This window comes from Aythya ferina (assembly GCF_964211825.1).
Source record: "Aythya ferina genome assembly, chromosome: 18".
NCBI lineage: Eukaryota > Metazoa > Chordata > Aves > Anseriformes > Anatidae > Aythya > Aythya ferina.
In genome coordinates this window covers 8,960,432-8,983,783 of record NC_140317.1, presented here as the reverse complement: position 1 = coordinate 8,983,783, position 23,352 = coordinate 8,960,432, and the positions used below count along the sequence as shown (strand labels likewise).

The 23,352-nt window shown below is 35.6% G+C and overlaps 1 protein-coding gene across 6 annotated transcripts in view; it reads right to left on the bottom strand.

The window, feature by feature from the left end:
- Positions 1-23,352, bottom strand: part of MBTD1 (mbt domain containing 1) — a 35,226-nt gene that overhangs the window by 8,861 nt on the left and 3,013 nt on the right. For 2 of the 6 annotated variants that reach the window (XM_084492238.1, XM_084492240.1), the window contains 15 exons: positions 20,806-20,919; positions 18,847-19,048; positions 18,014-18,153; positions 16,952-17,066; positions 16,777-16,859; positions 11,125-11,242; positions 10,441-10,575; positions 9,852-9,940; positions 8,446-8,680; positions 7,104-7,159; positions 6,652-6,756; positions 5,685-5,832; positions 3,005-3,087; positions 2,456-2,690; positions 1,736-1,813 (listed from right to left, as the gene is read on the bottom strand). In XM_084492238.1, coding sequence (XP_084348364.1) covers positions 1,736-1,813; positions 2,456-2,690; positions 3,005-3,087; positions 5,685-5,832; positions 6,652-6,756; positions 7,104-7,159; positions 8,446-8,680; positions 9,852-9,940; positions 10,441-10,575; positions 11,125-11,242; positions 16,777-16,859; positions 16,952-17,066; positions 18,014-18,153; positions 18,847-19,000 — 1,774 coding nt within the window. In that variant the 5' untranslated portion in view covers positions 19,001-19,048; positions 20,806-20,919. The remainder of the gene's footprint in view (positions 1-1,735; positions 1,814-2,455; positions 2,691-3,004; positions 3,088-5,684; positions 5,833-6,651; positions 6,757-7,103; positions 7,160-8,445; positions 8,681-9,851; positions 9,941-10,440; positions 10,576-11,124; positions 11,243-16,776; positions 16,860-16,951; positions 17,067-18,013; positions 18,154-18,846; positions 19,049-20,805; positions 20,920-23,352) is intronic. The other 4 variants (XM_084492239.1, XM_084492235.1, XM_084492236.1 and 1 more) reach the window with 3 other exon arrangements.

Below are 23,352 nucleotides of genomic sequence, written 5' to 3'. Positions count from 1 at the left end.
TTTGAACTGTATGTGAGTATTTTCCCCCTCACTGCATTTAAAGCTGTATTTTTACAAAATTTTACCTTACCTTATTTTCCTCTCACACCTATTCTTTACCTAGGACCTGTGGCCGAAGGCACTTGATAACCCTTAGAAATCCACCTTTGGAACTCTGATGACAGCAATGGCAGTAACATTGAAATCATCAAAATTCATACTTTGTTAGATAAGACTGGCCAGAAGTTAGAAAGACCTCAAAAGAAAGCAACTGTACTTCACATATATAGAATAGCATAGTTCAGATTTCAACAGCCTCTGTATTATAAGGTCAGTTTTAAAGGGATGGGGGAAAACTGTTCTGTCTTTCAGACTTCAAATTTTAGTTCTATTCTTGAATGAACTCAAGTCTCATAGCAAAAAAATTCTCTGGAAATAAGCCTAAAGAAGTCAAGATTGGATTCTAATAGTATGAAAAGCCTAACTTTCTTGCTTAGAACAGGATTTTGTATAATGAAACCTCTCCAGATGTTACCTTATGGACTATTAAAGATTTTTAGTTTGGTTTGCTAACTTGCAGGGGAATAAAAAAAAAAAACTTGAAACATTACCAAAACTGTTGATTTTATTATTTTCTAGGCTGTCACACTAGAAAATAGCTTGACCAAGAAGCAAGGCCAAATGAAGACAACAGATTATAGACCTTTTCTGTAGCTGATCTGTCCATGTGTTAGCAACATAAAATACTGCACCTTCTTTTCAACACTCCACTCTTACTAAGCAAACACCAAAAGAATCTGCATAAAGAGCTGATGCTCCAAATACAATAAACATAGTTAGACTGTCCTGAACTAAGCCCCTGACTTCTATCAAACCATTCTGATGTGGTAGAGCTGGTTCTTCTTTCAGGACAGAAAGCAGAGCTGATTTTCAGTTGATGATGGGAGGTCCTCTTGTGACTGGCTATCTCTGCTCCATCTATTTTACTCATACAAAAAAGACTTCCTGCTTAAACAGTTAGTGTCATGGAAATAAATATGGAGGAATGCAAAACGTGCATTTGTGCAAAAGAAACTTCAAATTGGTTGTGATTTTAAAGAAAAATTGATCCTGAGGGAAACAATAACTATGGGAAGAACCTGAATAGTTCTGTTAAAAAGCTCAGATTCTTAAAAATTGTCATTACAATGTTTTACTGTGACAAGAACAGTCACAAATTGCAATGCTATTTATTGTCTCTGAAAGTAGTCACACAAAAGTAGTTTTATTTACATACTGCTTCCCACAGATGTCTCATCAAAAAAGTTGCTTTTTCTTTTCAAAAGGAACCAGCTAGACAGTAATTTCAAATTTCTACATGTAGTTCTTTCAGATTCAAGTAACCTGAATCTTATTTTTACATCTGTTTTACAAAAGCAGAGTCAAAACCATATTAACGGATACCTGAGGATTTTGTATAAGGCACTCTTGCAACTTACTTAACGTATTCTTTACAATAACATCTGGATTCTGAAAATACTATAACATTTATCCATCTACAATTCACAGATGATTAACAGTATCAATCCTGTTGCAAGTTAAATATAGATATCTATGTTCTTAGTTATTTTAAGAGTTCCTTTTATGGCATACTGCACCTTTAAGCTTAACATCTGTTTTACACACAGACAGCACTTCCAAATAGAAAAGGGACTTAAGGAGAGACCACAAGCTTTTTAAACAATGAGAAAAATGCAAATGCTATTTTGTCACCCACTTTTCTTATGTCCTTTGTACTGTTGCGATTTTGATTTTTTCTTCTGTTTTGATGAACTTGACTGGTTATCTCTTGATGCTGCAAAAAAAATAATTAGGAGTACAAAATTAAAGTTTACTACTTTGAAAAAAACACTTCAAAATGTGTCACAGCTGCTATAGATTTCTCCGTAGTGACTGAATGAAGGCAGAACACCCTTATTGAGGAAAAAAACCTCATTAAACTACTAACAGTAACTAATATTACCTTCCCAATAAACCATTAACAGTTCTTGAAACACAATTATCGTTTAACTTGACCTGACAGGCCACATGTTGATGCAGGTAAATGAACTGTAGTCTTCTCACATAAATACTTATGTAAGCGAATAACTATGAACACACTGAGTTCCATTAAATTCAGTATGTAAAGCACATATACTTGCAAACTTCATGTAATATAAATTCTGTCTCCAGACCTTGTAAGTAAATAACATTTTTTTTTTCCTAGATTAAATAAGCACTTGGCAGTAAAAATAGAAAAACTTAGCCACAGAAATGCTGAGAAGTACTTTGAAAGTCAATGTGGAAGAGATTAGAACTGTGCACTCCTGTGCATTAACAAGAGTTTGTTCCATTTTTGTAATGCCTGGTGACCTAACTTGGAAAGGATGCAGTTAGGAAAATCATAACATGTCGATAAGGACCAGTTAACTGTTTTTATTTACACGACAGAACTTACACTGTGGTGCTGGAGGCTGTAGTTGATATCCAGTTAGCTGACACCATCCCACTGGATAGAGGTCTGGGGACTCGCAATCCACCCACTGATCATATTCATCTTCCCACCCATCAAAGTGTATCCTCAACAGACGATGGATAATGCGAGTTACTGTGGCCACACATACCAGGCGAGGTTCCATCAGATCAACAGCCTCCAGTTTCATTCCAACATGAAACCCATGGTTTGGAACTTCCTGGAAAAGTAAGCACGTTGGCAAGTCAAACATCAACAAACACACACGTTACATCACGTTATATCACGTTTACACATGAGTAAAGCACACTCACAAAGCAAATAACATTTATGAAGTTTCATGTTGCCCTGTATTTAACATTTCAGAAATATTCAATCTTAATATACTCAAACGGTTCCTATTTCTAAAGAGTCCCTGTTGCCCTAGTTTTCCCCAATTCTGCTCGAAGAACTGGGTCAATCCCATGGAGTACGCAGACAAATCTAAAGAAAATACTAACTGCACTTCAAATACACATGCATAATATTTATTACCTTATTGAAGAGCTTTACAGGTGCTGCTATTGAGTCAGTTTCCCTGAGGTAGTCAAACCATTTGAAAGGGAGTTTTGCATACCCTGTGAATTTTAAACAACATTTTCATACATCAACTGCAAACTTCACGTATTGAAACATCAACAAGAACAGTATATTGGCACTGTGTTATGGCTAAAAAGACAACAAAGAAGCAAAATATTAACATCAGAAACTTCCACTCTCTGAGCTTTCGTCTAAGGGACAAGACAATCAACCGGACACTGCCCATTTGCAACAAAGATGAACGAACTTCTAGATAATACAGAAAGTGTCATTTGATGTTAAGATTAATCATTCACACTTGAAGCTTTCTGTCCACGTAGATCCTTGATCTCTACAAGCCCCACACAAATGACCCAGAACAGATCATGTAATTAAGCACATCCAGTGTCTTTCCTGTGGGGAAAGAGCTCCACTATTGAAAAATTTGATGCGTTAGGAACAGACTTGTACGAACATGTAGAGATATTTTAAAACTTAAATAATGAGGTTAAAGATAGCAAGAATAGGATAAATTACAGTTTTTTTTTTTTTTTTCCCAATCTTAAAAGCTATTGTAAAGGTAAGAAAATTTCTTTTGTATTCATTAGATGAACAAAAGCTGAATATGCCTAAAAGATGTAGGACTTCTTTGTTTGTTTGGTTTTACTTTGGTTTGTTTGGTTTTCTGTTTGCAACTCCTACAGCTGCTTAGGTTCTCAAATTCTAACTCCTGTAGCAACAACAGCTTGAAAGATTTCTTTGTGGTAGCATGCAATGTTGGACATTCTGAACAACCATGGTGCATTGGGTATAGCATGGGGAGAGAGCTATGGGAAATGCTTTCATCTCATTTGAGTGTGGGTAGAGAGCTCCCACTGAGTCACAGCTCAGTACTGAAGGGCCAGACTCAACAGGTAGCTGCCACTCACGACTCAAAATACAATCTCAGCCTTAGAAGTGTCTAAGCATCTTCAGCTTCTGCTGATTTCAGCAAGGGATCAAGATGTTTGGAAGGAATGAGCTTACAAACAAGAAGTCCAGTAACTTCATAGCAACTCATTTAAGTTATCCACATAGCTAACTGTAATTTGAAAAAGGGTGTTCACATCAGGCATGTGGTATCTGCGTGAATAGATGTAGCTGGATAGCTAGCAATTGGTAATGGTAGTAATATATCACTTTTTGCGTGCTAATACTTTTCTCATTTATGTACAGTTCCTCTGGCTAGACCAACATATCTGTATATGAGCCCTTTAATTTACTTCTCACCACACAGAGACACACGCATGTGGTCCGTGTTAAAGTAGTCAGATTTAAGAAACTCCCTTTTCTAGCTCATAATGTCAAGAGTGGAATATACATCATAAGAACTAAAACTCTGGTCATTTTGATCCTATTAAATCAGTAACAAAATGCTTAAGTATATTAATGCATTTTATGGTCTGTATTTTACTCCTAACTCCTCTTTCAAATGACATTTAGATTAATGCATGTGTGATTTTAAATCGTCTCTCAGCAGACGATACAGGACTGTTGTGGAAAACTGCAATAAAAGGGAAAAAATACATGTAGGTAAAAAAGTTGCCACAATACAAAAAACCAGTAGTATGGTAAGGTGTAAATAATACAATTTGCACACTGTGTAAATAAAGTTTGAAGTGTAAAAAGGAGGTCATCATAAAAGGGAATGTTTTCTATTCTGTATCATTTAATGCATTTATTCCTAAACTAACTGATATTGATACACACACTTTTTCCCCATGCAACAATGATTATTATTGTAAGAGACTCCTGCAGCACATTTTTTGAGGAGTGATCATGCCCATGAATTCCTATGCAATAAATTCACTAAATGAGCTGACTGAAAAACAGTAAATCTGTCTAACTGCAATTTACAAATACTTAAGGAACCCTTTAGTGTGCAGTAATGAAAATGATATGAAATTATTTTCTTCGTGTGTAGTTACCTAGAAAATCATTCAGTAAATATAAATAGAAGCCTGCAAGAAGGAAAATGAAGGAAAAAATCCATAAAAATCATTTGCTGTGACACACCTAATTGCAATCCTCTTTATAAATTGCTAGAGCAAGACAATAAAATGGAAAGATGAAGGCAGTAAGATATTTCTATAGGCACATATGCTAGTGGACAGACAGCTTTTTCCTTACAGTAGGGATTATGAAGCATACAGCTCTAATGGCTACTTCCCTGAAGATCAAATTTGTGCATATTCCTAGAAATCTCCTGTCATTGTCATCAATTAACCTAAACTTGAGATAATTTAACAATGTTCGTTAATCCTCTGGCAGTCAGGACAACCCAACAATGACATATTATGAACTGCTCAGTGACTAGCATATTTACACTTCCCATTCACTTAATGGTTATACTATTCAAGTGGCTACCCTCAATTTATGACAGCAAAAGGAGATTTTAGTCAGTGATTTATACAGATGTTCAATTTCACTTTTTCTAAACTAAAGTTTATCTTTGTTTTAAGATTACTTTGAAGTTACGCTGTTGTATTTGTTTCTGACTTGAGTCCTAAAAAGTGACATGAATTTTGTAGACTGAATTAAGAAACAAAGCACATGGCACATACAATATCACTGAAAAAATATTCAAAGTAAAATGTGGTCAGAATGCTATATGTACCTCTGGGTGGAGTTAGTTCAATCATGTTAATTTCACAGAAACCAACAGGGAAAATAGAAGGGGAAGTGGCATGGTAACAAAACCAATCAGACCCATCTGCTGCTTCTGAGCCATCAATCCCAATCATAAGATAGCCATCTGCTAAAACCTTTGTAAAGAAAAACAAAATTTTACATTAAATACCTTTAACTGTGTGATAAGGCTAGAAAGAAAGCATGCCATGTTTCAAGAGTGAAAAAATAACTGAGTAATAATGAAAATACTTAGAAGAACATTCAATTATAATAAAACAAACAAAAAAATCATACCTGTCTCCACGATGGTGTATGCTATTGTCAAATGTACCTTTGTTAACTGCAAAGTTATGAGATGAATATTTCCTTTCACTGAGCTCTAGTTTATTTCTCTGTGAACACCACTTCTACTTTTAAAGCTTTATAATTCAGTTTACTCTAACCTGTAAGGATATTCTGCACACTATTAATAAAAAAAAAAGATTCAAAATAATTACCACAGTCATTGGTAAGGTTATGCTAGGCTGCTCAGCTACTTTTTAATTTTTTTTTTTCCCCTTTTAGTAAGTATATCGCATGTATGGGGTCCTTTTCAACTATGCTAGGAAGAAAAGATCATCCTTGAAGTGTCTTCGTAGCCTTCAGCAAGTAAGCAAGATGAGGCTTTTTTTCATTTTGGAACAGAATTGCGAAATTTTTAAGATAGTTAGCAGAAGACTGTCCTGAAAGTAATCTCACAAGCTATTACATCCAAATTAAAGATAAGGCTGAATTTCCAGAGATCAAAAATGAAAAAGTTACATGAATATATTCCTTTTCATAGTACTTGCATATAAACAATTAACGGATGCATTCAATAAACAATTTATTTTTTCTTTGTTTCAAACCTGAATAAAGGTAAATGAAAAACAGACTCCTGTCCATCTTCCCCATACACACGTTTGTTTTCTTACCTTTCTAATAGTTGCCACACATATTGCTGAAAGGTTTAAGGGGTCTATAGCTTCCAATTTCATTCCTTCTTTAAACCATTCTCCAGCTGTGTCAACCTCTTTTACCTAAAAAAAAAAAAAAAAAAAAAAAAAAAATAAAAAAATAAAAAAATAAAAAATCAGATAACAGCATCAGAAGCAAAAATCTAATAAGCAAAAATCTAATAATCTAATCTTTGAACAATATAAAACCACACACAGTCAAAAGAACAGATTAAAATACTTGTACTGTCACCTCTGTTTATGTTAAGAAGGTCAAATTAGTTAACTGTGTGAATAAAAAACACCAGTGATTTTGCTCGGCATATTTCCAGGACTTAAACAGAGTAGTTTCAGGTCTATTTTTATAAATACCAGGAACTAAAGGTCCTCAATTGACTCAGAGAAAAGACTGCTCTTGCTAGCAGACTCACCTTCATAAATAAGTGTGCGGGTGCATCAAAATGTGCATCCTGTTTCTTTGTAATATCTACAAGGAATAAGAGTACATGTTAATTGGAGGTTTTGTTAGTAGAGCAAAAAGTATGTTTTTCTCTGAATATGTGAACTACTAGAAAGCAATCACCTTATTAGTGTGGGAGGCCCACAGTTTATGGTAAGATCACCATAAAAACCTGGGGGACATTCTCTACTTTCCTCATTGACTTCTACCTGAAAAACTTCTAACACAACCTCATTTATGGAAAAAGGAAATAAAATCCAATGTTCACAAGACAGCTCAATTACATCACCAAATTGCTACTAATACATAGACGCTTTCGGAAAAAAAAAAAAAAAAAAAAAAAGGCAAGTTAACCTCTCTGAGCTATGTTATGACAGAAAATTACATTTATGTAATTACATATAATTTTGTATACAATTATGTCTAATCATTCTATATACATAACTGATTTTTGCCAGCTGCTGAATCCCTGAAACCCCACTAGAGACATTATATTTAGGAAATAGCACTGTTCTTGATTTCTCTAACTACTCTTATTTATAATGAGTTTCAGTAAAAGTTTAAGTGCTAAAACTGTTCTGAAGGGATGCCTTGTGAACTGTTTTACAGAAATTCTCTTTCAGACAAGGGACACAGTCACAGTGCAACAGGGAAAGATTCAAAAACAGACTTTTTTTTTACAATTTAGAAGCCTTAAATATTTCAAACTACAACCACTTCTGTGTTTTAGATAATAAGGGTCTTAACCATGTATCATCTATTATACTGTTTTATCTTCCCTTCCCAAAAATTTCTAAAACACAAAATCTTTCAAAAAAAAAATATAGTCCTTAAACTTGAGTGGGGAAAAAATCATATCCCATAGGATACTTGTTCACGTTGTAGTGTATAACAGACAAACACAGAGAAACTAGTGGAGCAGGACAGTGCAATTCCAGATATCAGCATGAAAAGCGATACTGTGCTTGAATACTGCAGCTCAAGGTTTTCCTGCAGAGACAACTTGTTAACCACTACATAAGACTGAAGCCCTCTAGATATTGATATACTAAACTCTAGATATTGATATACTATACTCAACTAAAACTTATTATGGCTTTTTCAACACTGTAGAAAATGCTAGTTGTACTTTTAGCTGAAAGTCTTGAATGACAGTATAATTGTTAAAAGTCCCTATACCCCATTATATGTACTTTTAAAGATAATTGCTAAAGCTAGTTTTATTAGCTTTATGAAGTGGCAGTGTTGCTTAAGTCAGGTTTCTCCAAGTCAATACTGCCCCCAAAGACACCTCTGAAATCCAAAAGGCTTACCAGATCTTTTGAATCTATGTCCTATACTTCGAGACCAACCAATGTGATGAATGAGTGGACTGTACATATGGCACCAGAAGTCATCAGTTTTGTCTTCACTTTCTTCATATACCAATCTTAACCGTCCCCCAATGACACTCTCTACAACCGCTACCCTTGTTCGACAAAGGTGTGTTTTGTCAACAACTTCTACTCTCATGGAAGTTTTGAACGGATACTGCATACTTTCTGACACCTTAAAATAAGGGGAAAAAAGAAATTATGTAAAAATGTTTCAGCTTAGTCATCTGTCTTCTACTGTTAAAGCACAACATCAAAGCATTTTCCCTTTAATTCAAGTAACTTCTTAATCCACCTGGAGAAGTGACAAGAATGATTTCTCTTGTATTTCGTTGCCAAAATGTAACATCTTCACAAGACTAATTAGAATATATCCTACAATGGTGTAACTTTTATCAAGTACAGCCTTAACACAGCTCTCATAAAGGTTAAATTAATTCTTTTGACTTAATGAAAGTTTGTTCAGTTAATAACAATGAATAAAATTACCTTGAGTAACAATTTTAACAACATAAAACCCTTTTGCTTTGGCATCTTTAAACACAGAATTAAAATTATTATGAGGCATGAAAAAGAATGTTCAAACATAATAAAAACTGACCACTCACAAACATTTCATCATATACCAAAAAGAAAGGAACAGAATGGAAATAGATGTTATCCTGCCTCAAGACTTTGCCAACTTAATTTGGCTTCCAACAGAGCCTATTTTTAAATACAAATGAACATCTTCAGAAAAAAACGAGGTGGGTGAGGTTATTAGATGCAATGTTAAGACAACAAAACAATACTTCATATATTCCTACTAAAATCTATGTACCATCTCATAATAATTAAGTTAACTTAGAGCATACCATATAGGCAGCTGCCATACAACTTAAAAACAGGAAATCTAATCTAGAGCAGATGAAAAATATTAAAAGCGTCTTTTTTTGCATCTAGAAATGTGTTATATTAACTAATTTTGCTTAGTTCCTTGTAACAGTGCACAATAAAAACCATTGCTGAATTAGATCAGATTTATTTTTTCTTATATCACAGGGTAGCTTATTAGCACTTTTTTTTTTTTTTTTTTTTAATTGGTGTATTTTAAAATTAAGTAGACTAACTAATTTCTAAAAGAAAATTACTTCTGTTAGAGGAAACAGTTTTCCCAACAGCATCACATTGACAAGTGTGGGGGTAAACGAAGAATAAAGATTCCCAGGAAAACTGTTTCAAGTGAAGAAACTACTTTATCATCTTCACTACAAAAGGAGATACTGTGCCATTGTAAAATATTTCAGCTCTTCACTCTGTGCTGCAATTTTGTTCACAGTACATCATTGATATTGCATCAGCCTTACCTTCTGAGAAAAGTCAGGAGGAAGTGTTTTGGCACCAGTAAGTCGTTTCACTAGAAAAGCTTTCCAGTTTGTGTATTTGTGTTGGATGGCTGTTGCAAATGAAGGGGACAAAATAAGCCACTGATTTTTAATTGTGTCCGTTAGAGACAATGTTATAGTCTGGAATATGTAAAGAAGAAATCCTAGATGACTGTTAAAAAGCCTGAATGAAAATAATGACAAAAACCTCTTTAGAGAATAAATGCTACCCAAGATTAAATGTATGGGTATGTCAGGGCAAAGTATTTAGTAACAAAATATAGATATAAATCAGTGCATGTTCACATCACTGATTAGCTAACTGCTTTCACCTTGAACTTAAAAACTACGTTGTACCAGAGGGGCTACCACAAGAAACATTTTCACTGCAAGCCAAATCCTTATTTTTCCAATAGATCTAATGATTTATTTCTAACTGTTGAAATCATTATAACGGTAAAAAAAAAAAAAAAAAAACAAAAAACACACACTTGCATATCAGAACCATAAGCAAATTTATTAAGAAAAGACTTTTCAATTATAGCAATCAGTGAGGCAACTATTTACATACTTCGAGGAGGGACTAGAGGCTTTCCACTGGTAGCACACCAACCAACCGGGTGGATATCAGACCCACAAACGTTGCACCAGAAGTCAAGGCTTGAATCATTTTCAAAGCCTTCATATCTTAGCAGAGCATTGTAGCCTGAAATAAAACAATCATATAAAAAAAAAAATATTAGTATTTCTTTACTCAGTATAAATTACATTGGATTTTCTAGACTGGAACTTTTTCTAGAACATTATTCTTAAGGCACATTGCTGTATGTTACCATATTTTAAATAAAATTAAAATTATTGTACTATAAACTTTCAGAAATTATATATAGAGAAATAATTGTTTCTTTACCCACAGTCTGTGCTTTTTATATTTTAGCTACACAACCCTCATTTTTTAATTTTACTTTTAAACAAGTTTTTTTTTTTTTAAAAGAAGGCTTGCTATCATACAACTGCTTATCCTCTCATCTGGCACTGCTTTTAGTGAATTCCAGCAATATAAAAAACAGATGCTTTCAATTCTCTTTGAAGCTACTGTGAAAGTGTGACAGTGATAGTGCTATAACATGTAACCTAGCAATACAGCACTGACACCCTAACTAGTGCTGATATTCTACTAACCAGGTGACTACTGACTATAGTATCAGCTCCCTTCACAGAATTATTTTGAGTATTTCAATTAAAGTATATTCACCTGCTAATTTTACAATTCCAGCTATCCAGAAGACTTTGGTAGGTAGGCTGCAGTCCGTGTTTGGTACCTCCACTCGTACTCCTTCTGAGATATCACCCCAGCATGTCCCCATAGGTGCCTAACATTTAAGGTAGGGGGGAAAAGTGAACAGTTCACCACTTTATTTATAGCACATGAAAATTACTATTTTTTTTAAGTCATATTAGTATTTTGTGAGTAACTTTCAAATAAAATATGATAATCGATATACATAAGACAAAGATGGTTAGAAAATAATCTATGAAAACCTAATTTGGATATTTATCTAAAGCTTATGTGTAGTTCTACTATACTACAATCACTGTGTATTTCCTACCAGCTTTAGGATTCCAAATTTAAACACCTGTAAAGCACAAGCACACACTGTATATGCTCAGAGGTCAGCTTTGTTCCATTATGTTTCAACTAGGTGCTACCTACTGATTTTAGTGAGAACGATGTAACTCCTCTTCAACTCTATTAGCAGAAAATTATGGCACTTCAAATTCATACCTGTGCCACAGACAGAAAAATCTTTATATTCTGTAAATCCGTAATGTGCATGAAAAATGCTTACAAGTTATTCCTTGAGTCTATTCTGAAGTTTTATTATAGTGGGTTTTATCACCTATTGGTTCAGATCCTCTCACAAGAACAGGCTTTCATATCATCTGCAAGTAATTATTCTAATAATAAATTAAAATAACAGAAGGCTGAGGTTAACTTTTTAATGAATAATGAAGGGAAACACATACACTGTCCTGAAAGCTTAGGCTAATGTGTTAATAACAAAAAGAAATAGAAACTTGACGAATTCCTAAGGAACCTGGGAAACTGGAAACAAAAACCAACATTTAGTTTGCTCTGCCAGGAAGAATGTTTTGTTGAACAGAGCATCATGAAAGATAGCCAAAGATGGTACAGCAGAGATACAAGAAATGCATAGTGCTAAAGAATTTAATACCTTAAAAGTTACTCAGCTAAAGTTAACAGTAACAAAATATAAGTTGAGCCAGTCTAAGCTAGAGACCACTAAGAATGGGAAGATTCAGATTTTGGCTATTTTAAAGCAACAGGTATATCAAATGTAATCTATTCTGACAAAAGTAAATTCTGATCAGTTCAGACAATGTCCATATACAGGGACAGTTAAAGGAACCCCTGGTTATGTATTGTATTCTAAGGCTGTGTTTCATTTACAAGGTCAAGGTTCTTTGCAAATGTAGAGAATTTCACAGCTCACTGGGAATAGCCTCTAACTTCACTGATTTTTGGCTGTGAGCCACAGGAGATGAAAACTGGATTAATCCTGCCTAAATTATTGGAAATTCCAATACTGGAATTTTGCTGGCAATCAGCAATGGCCACCTAGTAGCTCTAAAGACTAAAGTTATCTTAAAAGGGGATACCATTCACTTGTAGAAATATTTGAGGCTAGGCATGCAAAACTTAAAACAAGTTTTAACCTATTAAAGTTAGTCCGAGAAAGTATGCAAATTTCTTATTCTTGAAGCCTGGTCTCTTCATGTTCTGCTATGTCCCATCTACACCAGTCTAGACTGGAGAGCTCATTTCTGCCATCTGGCAGACAGAAAGAAAACTTGCAAGCTGATGCTTTATTTTCATGTACAAAGCATGCAGATGCAGCTTCTTAATCAAGTCCTATTGCATATTCACTATCATCTCTAAATTGAGATTTGTAGCTTTTTGAATTGAAATGGGGAAATAAACTTTCAAATTGCCTATTTTAGTAAATCTTGTTGCCTTGTATAGAGATACAGATGAGTCCAAACAATCAAAAATAGCAGTGCTGAATAATTTCCTAATCCAGCTGCACTACATTAAAAAATATTTTACTGCCTGCTCATCTATTCAGTTGATTCAGAGGAAAAGTATAGAAAAACACTTCTCCTCCCATCAACCGATAATAGAAATGTCACAAATATTTTTATTTCTAGAACGTGGATTGGTATAGAGGGAAATAGCAGAAAGTTAAATTTGTCCTTGTCTGTGAAAATATTGGTTCTGCTAGTTCTCCTACACCAATCCATGTGGCTCACCCTTTAGAAGGAAGCCATCCTGTGTAGCATCATTACTGAAAAGCCAGATAACATTACTGCCCTGAAGTGACAGTTTACAGTATACCTCGTATACTGCACATCTTTTCCTTTTTCACTCATAATATTCTTACAGGAGGATGACTGGATAAACCAGGGCTATAGCAGCCATCTTCCTTATTGTCTTCTCTGTCTTTGTCCAATTAATTAACATTCGCACAATGCTTTGAAAAATAAAAATCAAAGCACTATGTAAGTGTCAAGTTTGATTTATCTGCTGGCTGGAATGGTAACTCTGAAGTCTGGATTGGCATAATAAGAACTAGCAGAACCATAATTTACAGGTAAGAACAAATTTACCTTTCAGACTCATGACGAAGAGATCCGCTTCACGTTACTCCCAAACAAGGAAGATCTGCTTCATCGCTTCCTGCTCCGGGAGATGACCTGGGAGGGTTTATCTGTGAGCTGCAGCTGCCTTTTCTGCAAGGTAAGTTGCAATCAGGAAGGTCCTGTTTGACAGGGTTTGAAAGCAATGCCTGAGCGCTCAGTATCCCCACATGCTTAGCTGAACAAAGAGCTCATAGGTTAAATTATTTGCTTCTAAAGGTTTTGGATGGCATCAATACTGCCATGATTTCAGATTTGAAGCTGGAATCAGGATTTTCATGTCAAAGAAATGCTACCAGTTCCTGAAGCATAAGGATACAATGCTGCTACCATGTGTAAACTCTAACCCCACAAAAGGTAATGCAGAGAAGACAACGTGTACAATGGTTTAAAAGCTAGAAGCAAAGCACTGCCACCTAGTGCAAAATCCTGGAAATGTTCCCAAATAATAATTATTTTTTTTTTTAGTAACAAAAGAAACAAAGAGTAAAAAATACTTCATAAAGACCGATAAAACACTTAACTTCAGAAAGTATGTGTCTCACCAGCAGAGTAGGAAAAGAATAATTACTGTTAATGTACAACTTAATGCACCATTAAGTAGTACTGATGCATGATTCAAATCACTATTTACTTTCAGCTAACAAAAGCAAAAGTATAAAAAAAAAGTAGAAACTTTAAGATCACGAAACCAGAATGCAAGTTACCAATGGAGATAGCAAATAGAGCACACTGTATGTTGCTAAATTATAACAAAATAGAGTAAAAATTCAGCAAATAAAAAAGGGGCAAGGTGCACAAACTGTAATTTTGGCTCTGCCACAGTCTTCCTGCACAAAAAACTAACAAACAAAACAGCTTCTCTATTTCAGTTTACTGACCTAGAAAGCAGATACGGCAGTAATATTGCTAGTGAATTTCGTTAGTGTTAGTCAAGGCTGAAATGTCAGGATGTCTGGAATGAAGGTAACAAGGAAGTGCAAAAGCCACATAAAGGGCATCAAAAAAGCCTCTGAAGTTAATTCCTCTCATACAGAAAAAGCAATGAAGAGAGTTTCAATTATTTTGTGTCTAAAATGTGATAAATGGAAGAATAAATAACTCCCCACATTATACAAGAAAATGGCAAATCTGGGAAAATTACACCAGACCTGAAATACTGAAGTACACTGGGTTATGAAACGAATAAACAAATGAATAAGGGAGTAAGACATGGGATTTTGCTTAAGTTTTCTTTAACATTGATCCCAATGTTCCCTATTAAATATCCAAGCAGATAAATAATCAGGTACACAATTCATCTAATAATAAACTTAGGGGCAGATGCGTCATTATTTTACTGTAGTGTCAATTCTACACCTTTATCTTGGACAGGATAAACTTGATATACTCAGTCTTGTGGACACACACAAAACGTGCATGCCATCTATAATATAAATTGTAAACAAACGTCAATTAATACAAAGTTTTACAAATCAAAGAATCTATCACGTTGAAAAAAATAGCAACAAGCTTTCCAGACAGACAAAGGGAATATTTTTTATTTTAATTATCAACAGAGAGAACGGGAGAGAGAGAGAGAGAGAGAGAGAGAAGGATCTAACAAGAAAAGATGTGTTTTTGGATTTTGACTGGTATAATAAATATGCTTTTCATAGAAATAACTACAGTAAGAGTAAATGTAAATCACACTATTCCAAAGCTAAATAACATCCACCAAAAAAGTAGAAGTTTCAAATGAGACTGCAGCAGTTGCATTTTACTTCTACAAAAAAGGAAAAAGTAGGGAGTAAAGAAACACCATTCTGAACATTAGTATTGTACCTGTTCACATTACTGGCGTACTATTCAGGTCAATGAATGAAGCAGTAAGAAAGGAAGTTCTGACTCCTTTTAATATGGAATGTTACAGCTTAATTTACCAATGTATCACTATTGTAGATGTATCCTAATTAAGCATGAAGCATTTGCTGTTATAATTGCACAGGTCACATCATCAAACAACACCTTTTGATATGTAGTTATGAAATTACTTGTTACAACACATACATAATTGTGAAAGGAAAGGGCAAACACGCTTGCTTAAGCACATGGAATTTGATACAAATTCATGAATCTATACTAATACAAGGCTCTGTTCTGGGCAGAAGTTAAGGCCTCTAAGCATAAAGGGTACTATTCAGAAAGTGCCAACTGCCAAGAGCCCTCAACTCCTACTGATTTATGAATTGACAGGGCTCAGCATGAATTCCAGAACTGGCCAGAAAATGTGTCTCTCTTCTCCCTTATGAAGGGCTTCTGTGAAACAAAATGTTTATTTTGACTGAAATTTTCAGCAGATAATCTCAGGCAAAATAAAACTTGTGTAAGAAGCTGAAACACTAGCTTCTGACATAAAAAAAAAAAAACACAACAGCACGCTGAGAAAAGAGACTGCGAAAGTTTTTACTTAGAGATACTTTTACACTAGAAACTACTAGCAGTATTTTAAACATATAATCAATGGATTTCAACAAACACATTAAAGACAGATGCTGATAAATATTTTCCTAATTCCCCAAGCTACATTCTGTCATGACAAGAATGAATGAGGACCTTTTGTTTGGAATCTTCATAATTATAACACAAAGAAAAGTATGCTTTTTCATTTCAGATTTATGAAGAGGCTCAATTTTCCTTTATTTCTACAGTACCTAGCAGCACAACTGACAGGAAGAATGACTAAAAACCAAGATTAAAAAAATATCAAACCCAAATATGTAATGGAAAGATCAGTTCCTATAGATTGGGGCTTGCTCCAGTATAAGAAGTATTTTATAACATTATCTAGCATTGCATGAAACCTAGTTGGTTTGATACTCTATAGCGTGATTTTGTGCCCAGAATGTTTGAAAAATAATTTCACAAGTGTTTAAGACCCCTTTTATTTTTTTCTTTGTGAAAGCATGCACGATGGGTGTGACAGAGCATTCAGAATGATTCAAAAAACAAACAGAAACATACATATGTATCTTAAAAAGTGGTCATACTCATACAGTTTACAGGTTGCACACTCCAAGGCTTGGAAACAAGTTTGGATATGCATGTTTTGCAAAAACAAATGCAAGAATTAACGGGGATTCTCTCTCTCATGCATGCACATACATACAAACACACACAAAAGACTAACGCATTGAAAAATACTTACATGTTTAAAACAGGTCACAGGAGCTGCCGTAAAGCTATTGCTATTGATGTAGTTACCCCAGCTGAAGCCTTCCACAGGGACAGCTGTTAAGAGAAAGTTATTTCATTTAGGAAGCTGCTAATGAAACAAAGCTAAAACAAATTCTGAGTGATATAAGATGTTTATGTGCCATTACCTGCTTTAGTCTTTGCCTGGTTTTGTAAAGTTGCTTGGTACTGAGCATATGCTGCTAATTTAGCCACCAATGGTTGTTTTTGTAGAACTTTAGCCTTTTTTGTTGGAGGTTTACCCTAAAACAACAACAAAAAGCTAAGTAAATAAAGCCTTTCCAAACTCCAACACAAAAATTTCCATAGATCTGTAGCATATTTTGAAAAAAGTCACTGTGGGGAAAAAAAAAAAAAAGAAAACACTTAAGTTTTAAAAATAATTTATCACATATTTTTCACAACATGGTATGGAAGTTGACCAAGTACACAAAACTACATATAATATTAATGACATTCAAACACCAACAGCAAAAGAACTAAAAGATTACGTTTGTACTAGTATTCCAATTTGAAGAACATATATACTCATTGTTTTACCTGGAAAAAAAAAAAAAAAAAAAAAAAAAAAGATATCTTTGGAAAGCAGGTTAGAAGGAAGAATTTTTAAATTTAATTTATATCAATGCACAGTTTCTTGACCTTTGTTGCATATGCAATGAGCATGAGATAGGATATAATATTTCTCGACATGTCCAGTTCTTTTATTCAATGTTACAGAAATGTTTTCCTGATTATTTGATTAATATTTTAAGTGAACAGTTTAAACCCCGTTTTGTAAGACTGTGAAGTTAAGAAAATCCTCAAAAGCAAACACAACAGTGCTAAACAAACCTTTATTCTCTCTAAAGCCTGAAAGTATCTTAGGGATGAGACTCATGGATTTTCAAATCACTACGTATATAGACTAATTGTTGATTACATTATATTTTTCTTGCAAATAAAAGTGGGCCACTGCAGCAGAAATGCAATAAGGAGTCAATATTCTGTGTAATTTGCTCTGCTGAGCAAAGCAATTTGCTCATTATTGATATGGTTTTGAATTTCGCCTTAGAAATCATTTATGTGACAATTTTACTGTGTTTAGAAACTTGACTTGGTTGTTTTAAAAACATCATGCAAGTTTTACAAGCGTACACATTTTACAAAGACAGACTATAATAAGTATATAAAGAAAATGGTGTCTGTACCGCTACCTGAAGTCTGGCCAGAATGCTGGCCTTCTTGGAGTTCGATGAATAGCTTCTGGAACACGATACACTGCAGAAGCGTTTCGTTTTAGAGTAAAAAGCGTCACGGACACCAACCATTCCACACATCTCGCATGTAGCTAATCAGAGGGCAGAAAGAACAAAATGTTAGGGGTGTAAAAAAAAGCCACAGTAAAAATTCAGAACAAAGACAGCATTACAAAGGTCCTGTAGGTGGCACCAAACTGATCCATTTCTACCAAATCCAAAATTCTACCCGGAGAAATCTCTGCTAACCACTAATAATCTTGTCCAAAATATTTTTCCCCATTGGCAAAAGCAATCTTTCCCCTCCTCCCTGTCCTTTTATTTTTCTTGTAAACTGCAGTTCATAGCTAGGTAATAGTGAACAGGGACACACTGGCAGGCTTTATCCAGCAGTGGTAATGAAGTTTTCCTAGTATTGGAAGAAATATTTTTATATATTGTATATATGAACAAGATAAAGGGTAGGTATACTTCCAAGTGTAAGAGAACAGAATGACACTTACAGAAGAGCTCAAAGCATGAAAACAATGTGCATGAGAACACATACTTGTGTGAATATTATACACAACACATATTAAAAGTGGGGAAACGTTCATAAACTATTTCTTTCCTGACAGCAAGATTCAAATTCTATCTTATTACAGTTTTGTAAAACCCAAACAATCCACTCCCCTTCAGCTATTTCGGTCAAATTTCAAGGGCAGCAAACACTTGGGACTGGACCCTCAGAAATCACAGCATAGGTTGAAAAACAAAGTCTTGGTACTCACGCTCCACTTACTTACCCATGCCAGATTTACCATCTGGATAAGTATAGACCTGTCCATTGTTCTTTATGATTGGGAGACTGGATGGCAAAGGAGCAACCTCTTCTTCACTCTCATCTGAACTGGAGCTGCTGCTGGTGTCCTCACTACAACTATCATAACCGTCAAACATCCCGAATGAATCACGTCTTTTCCTTTCTGTTCGTGAAGTATGTTCTGTCTAAAAATAAATTAAAAAAGAAATAAAAAAATAAAAGCAAACAAAACAAAAAATACCAGAGCATTCTGAATACAAAAAAATTCAAAGGCAAACTTAAGAAGTTTCAACGGTCAAAGTCAACCTTTAAATGTAGAACTACTACAAACTGCTCAATCAGCACAGAAATATGAGCCACGTATTGCTAATTGAATTAGTATTAGTAGAGCCAAAACTAGCCAATTTCTGGTATTAGGATAAACAGGAAGAAAAATCTCTCTCGGTCCACTGAGAATACACAGTAGCAGCCCATACATTCCTTTTTCTTGGTATCTTCAGAGTTCATTAATCCTGATGTGCTGATTAATGACAGCCACAGAGATCTTATATGCAAATGAGCACCTTCCAGATGGCTGCAGCCAATTTCACCAGAATTCATTCATTTCAGAAAGCTGGGCAGAGAAAAGACAGTTCAATGAGGAGGGCACTATTCTACCGAGCAGGAACGAAGCTCTCTCTGCTACTACTGGCTTGCAGGGTTACAGATAAATCACTCATTTTCCCTAGGATTCAGTTTCTCATGGGTGAACCAGGAATACTTCTCTACCTCACGGGGATGTTCTGAGGATTAATACATTAACAATTATGAAGAGCTCAGTTACTATGGCAATAGGGTCTGAATAAATACTAAAAGATAGAAAGGTGACTAATTTGCCACTGTCATCTACAAAACCCTGTTACATAATAGTTTTGCTATAACCTATAAATCTGAGGTCAAGTGAAAACATACAGATTTGAAGAATGCAAAACAGTTGAGCAATTTCTGAAAACATTAAAGCATAAACAACAGATTAACTGATCTTTTTCTGATGCACATCCACTACATGCATTGTAATAGTCACATCTTTCACTCGATCACTATTTTAAACAGCTCTACTGAAACAAGGTTACTGCTACGTAAGTGAGCTGCCCTCATCAAGCTATAAAAAAGACAAATTTAAAAGTATTTCCATTACTCTTAACAAGATCTACTAAGATTGAGAGGTACTAATAAATAAAAAAAAAGAAAAAAATCTACAATGGAAGCACAGGTTAGGGGAATGAAGTACAGCAAGAAAACAAAAATAAATAAGAAAGTCTTTGCTTCTACTTCCTTCCCACTCCCATCCAAGAGCTAGTTTTATTTAAAAATCACTGTAGACAAAAAGAAACGTGACTTCACTTTCCCTTCTTAAATTGCATTTGGATTCATAGCTTTAAGATTTCATCACAGTAATTCCCCAAATCCCTTTCCTAGAGAGTATATGCCTGAACATCTTTATTGTTGGATTTTATCCAAGCCTTTTTCTGCCCTGCTATTCTTTTATTATAATATTCTCTCTTCTCCTTTTTGATCTAAGTCCTATTATAGAAGGATTTCTTCATATTTAAAAAGGGAAAACTGATTCCCACACCGACTCAATCCTAGTATCCCACTAACAAAAACCCAAAACCCACATCCTGTAAGCATAGAAGATTATACAATAAGATACACAAATCACTTAAAGCAGCTCTGAAACTTAAACAAATTCAATGTAATGTTAACAGTACACACATCCCGCAGCCAACCACTCAAAGTTATATTCAAACCTACCAAAACTTAGGACAGGGCATAACTCTGCATTTCCTTGAAGAAGCTGAGAGCTGCTTGAAGCAGCTAGGACAACAGCTGCAATCAGAGGAAATGCAGGGAGAGGGCAGAACGAACCCTTGTCCTAAGCTGCGCTGGTAGCAAGCCTTACCTGAACACTATCACTGATACTATTACCAGCAAGATGCAAGATCAGTTATTCGTTTGTGTGCACGTGTGCGTAGATTAAGACAGAAGTTGAACACGTTGCCATGGATACAGTGTTCTGCAAAAAGTGGCAGTAATTTACAGATCAGAACATGAAGACTCATTCCCTTCCCCAGAATCTCAAACTCTGTCGTGCCCCAGCTTGGCTTTCCTTGACCATTGCCTGCAGCAGGAAATAAGACACACCACCATCCTGACCATTCACAGCAGTAACACTGCGTTGCATCCTCATTTTTTGGACAGATCTTGGTGGTGTACCAGAGCCCACAGACAGAATATCCAGCCTCAGCCATGCATCCTCTGTCAATCAGCTGACCTGATTTCATTAAGGGACCAGGGCCCTGTCCCACACAAAGGAGGGCCTCGACCCTTTACTGGAAGCTGCAGCACGGGGTGGTCTCAGCACATCCCTTTTTCTTTTCAAACCTGAGACCTCTGGACGCACGTGGCCTTTCTGTTCATCCAGAGCTTTGCTGCCAGGGCTGTGAAATGCTAGAGCAGCTCAGGAGGAGAAGCACAGCTCTGTTCCCAGCCCCGCAGAGCCAGCACAGCTCCCACTGTGAGAGCAGGAGCAGGAATGGAAAGCTGGAGGCAAGCTGAAGCTCCAGTGGCACAGGAGGAAGGGAAGAAAGGCTGCGGCAGGCAAGCTGAAGCATGGTGCAAGATTGCAATCGCAGATACCACAACAGAACGGTTGGCTCTTTTTAATTTATTTTTTATTTTTGCTATCACATACATTTGGAACCTCAGCATCACTGCCAAGCCCTCTCTGCCAAAACATTCACAGATGAGAAAGAAAACATTTCCAATTTCTCTAGAGAAATTGGGACCTCTAAAAAAAATCGTTCTTCAGCATTACAGAGGTTTCTAAGGAGCAATCATCAAGGGTTAGTTAAGCTTAACTAAAATGTCAAAAGAAGTCTCATATTCCACCTTTCCATTTACTTTATATTCGGTCAAATTGTCTCAGCTCAAGTTATGAGCAACTCTAAACAGTAACTTTACTAGTTGTTTTAAAATAACACTATAGTTTTTATATAACATTTTCATCCAAGCTTTTGCCAGAAAATAAGCATGCTTGCCAGATAATTTGCATAGGACATTCCTAATGTCAATTTATAGTTATTATCTGGATTGTAATTCTTGGGAAATTACTCAAAATACATTTTGTGTAACTTGGAAAGCATACAGTTTTTCAATAGAAAAAATACCAACTACTTTGTTTATAGAAGTAGGTGGAAGCTAGGGAAGAAAATATGCAAATACCTATTCTGGAATTTTGCTAGAGTACATCAAAACACTTCTATTTTGATACTAAACACCTCTAAGGTTCTTTTCAACCCATGTTGAGACAGTATTTGTAGAAACAAATGAATAATGTGTGGATCTCTGATTGCCCTTCTTGCTGAAATGAAAGGTCCTATTCTTTTCCAAGCTTTAATATCCGAAGCAGAAAATAGTTAGGGTACAACTCTGAACTCAAAGGTCAACAATTGCATCCTTACATAAAGGGCAACAGATGTCTCCAACAGAACCATAACTGAGGAAAAAGCATCTGCTTCAGTAACAGCAGCAGCTTGCAACTCCTGCTGTCTTCTTCCAAGTGCTGAGCAGCAGCGTGCCTTACCAGCTGACTAGCCACACCATCTGACAGGGGAGCACTTAGCTGCTACCTGCAGCACCTCTGTGAATGGAAGCCTCAGAGAGAACAGCTTTCACTGTACCAGGTGCTCCCACTGGATTTTGAGACACACTGTCCATGAGAATGCAGTCCTCCACCCAAAAAAGTAGCACGATAGTTACAGTGTTGAAGTGGCCTGTCATAGCCACAAAACTGGGGGTCATCACTGTCAATGGGGGGGAGTAAGCTTACATTATATGTATGTTTACAGGCTTTAATAATCAACATTTAGTAATATTTCTCCTAAAATTCATTTTCCAGCTACTAGAGACAGTAGCAGAAATTGATCCAACCGTAACAAGATCAATCCCCATGTTTCATAATACAGGCAGCCAAAGAAAAGAACGTTTCCTACTCTCAGGAGCTGCATTTAGCATGAAAAATTACACTGAGGGGGAAAATTACCTTTCCCTCAAGATTGAAACAGATTAGTGCTCTTCACCTCTAAACGTGAGGGAATGCATCTGCAAAGCTTGCTCTGAGCAGGAGGCCTGGCTTACCATAAAGCTCAGAGCTGTGCAACCGGTCATTAGGCAAAGAGCAGTAGCTGTTGCACTACAGGATAACCCAGTAGGTCAGCGAGCAGAAGCAATGCACATACAGGCCAAACATTTAGGTATACTGGCTAAGCTTATTTTCCTAGTGAGATTACCAGTTCCTCAACAGGAATGGTTTTTAGACACAGCGATACAAGATCTAGGCGAAGCGGGACTGGCAAATCCAAGTCTGCACAAATATTTGCTTGGGGGGGTTTCTTGCATAGTTCTTACTGAAGGGGTGGGTGGAGAAGGGAGCCCTAAAAAGCTGCTT